Genomic DNA, 1,041 nt, shown 5'->3' on the forward strand with positions numbered 1-1,041 from the left:
GTGGATGCAGAGCCACGTGCAGGGGCAGCGCCTCAGTGCCTGCCCCACTCACTGCCACCCTGAGCTGGGTGCCCCGCTCCGCAGCAGGAAGGATGGCGCCCAGCTCCTCGGCCGAGACGGACAGCCCCAGGTCGCGGCGGTCGTAGAGCTCGGCGGGGGCCACTGTGTGGTCGGAGAAGGACAGCCACAGGGACAGGGCTACTTCCTGTGGGACACGGACACAGGCAGACACGCGAGGGCACGCAGGCATGCACAGAAGACCGCTCCCACAGACAAGGCACACGGACGGAGAGAGCACAGAACACACACAGGCGGAGGACAGGACATGGGAGAGAGGGGACGCCTGTCAATCACCTGTCCGCCACCCCGCCAGGGTTCCGTTCTGGGAGGGTTCTCGGTTAGAGCCATTATACAACCTCCCACTGCCACAGGCTGCTGACTGACTTCCCACTGCAGCAAGCCAACTGCCTCCCGAGAAGCTGGGCTTGTCCTGAAAGCCCTCGGGTGAGCGCCCACCCACCCTGCTCTCCCACAGCTGGGGTGCGCCTCATCCCCCTGGCCCGCAGCCATCACCTGCTTCGGGGCGGGCAGAGCTGCCTGTGCCCAGCATGTGGCCGTGACCTCCCCAGGGTGGGCAGCGCCCCGGCTCAGGGCCAGTGAGATGCCCATCACAGGCTGCACCCGCAGCTCCAGCACGGAGACCTTGTCGTCTGTGACGGCCAGCGTCTGCTCCCCGAGGATGGCATCGGACAGCGGGGACCGCACCTGGGAGGATGAGGAGATGGGGCTCCTAGGCAGCGCTCACTGCAGGGGCGCGGTGCTGGCTTCCCACTTCTCCACCTCCACCCTATGCTTTTCACACCTGGGGGACTTGCCCGGGACAGCCCGCCACGCCATCTGTACACCTGCCCCTGACGCCAGGCCCATGGCCCTGCCCATGCATGTGCACGTGGGGGAGGGGACCCCACTGCCCTCGGGGGTGCGGTTCGCTCCCGCCCCTGCTCACCTCGACGGCCGTGACACCCGGCTCCCGGCCCACCA

At 67.9% G+C, this 1,041-nt stretch overlaps 1 protein-coding gene across 1 annotated transcript in view; it reads right to left on the reverse strand.

Annotated features, from left to right (window-relative positions):
* Tmem132a (transmembrane protein 132A) overlaps positions 1 to 1,041 on the reverse strand; it is a gene marked incomplete at its 5' end in the record, with an annotated part of 6,308 nt that overhangs the window by 971 nt on the left and 4,296 nt on the right. Inside the window, 4 exon segments of the mRNA XM_033756586.1 lie at position 1; positions 4 to 205; positions 574 to 800; positions 863 to 905. The exon segment at position 1 is cut by the window's left edge and continues 368 nt beyond it. Coding sequence (XP_033612477.1) covers position 1; positions 4 to 205; positions 574 to 800; positions 863 to 905 — 473 coding nt within the window.

This window comes from Fukomys damarensis, unplaced genomic scaffold, assembly GCF_012274545.1.
Source record: "Fukomys damarensis isolate Sample0158 unplaced genomic scaffold, DMR_v1.0_HiC HiC_scaffold_27, whole genome shotgun sequence".
Taxonomy (NCBI): Eukaryota; Metazoa; Chordata; class Mammalia; order Rodentia; family Bathyergidae; genus Fukomys; species Fukomys damarensis.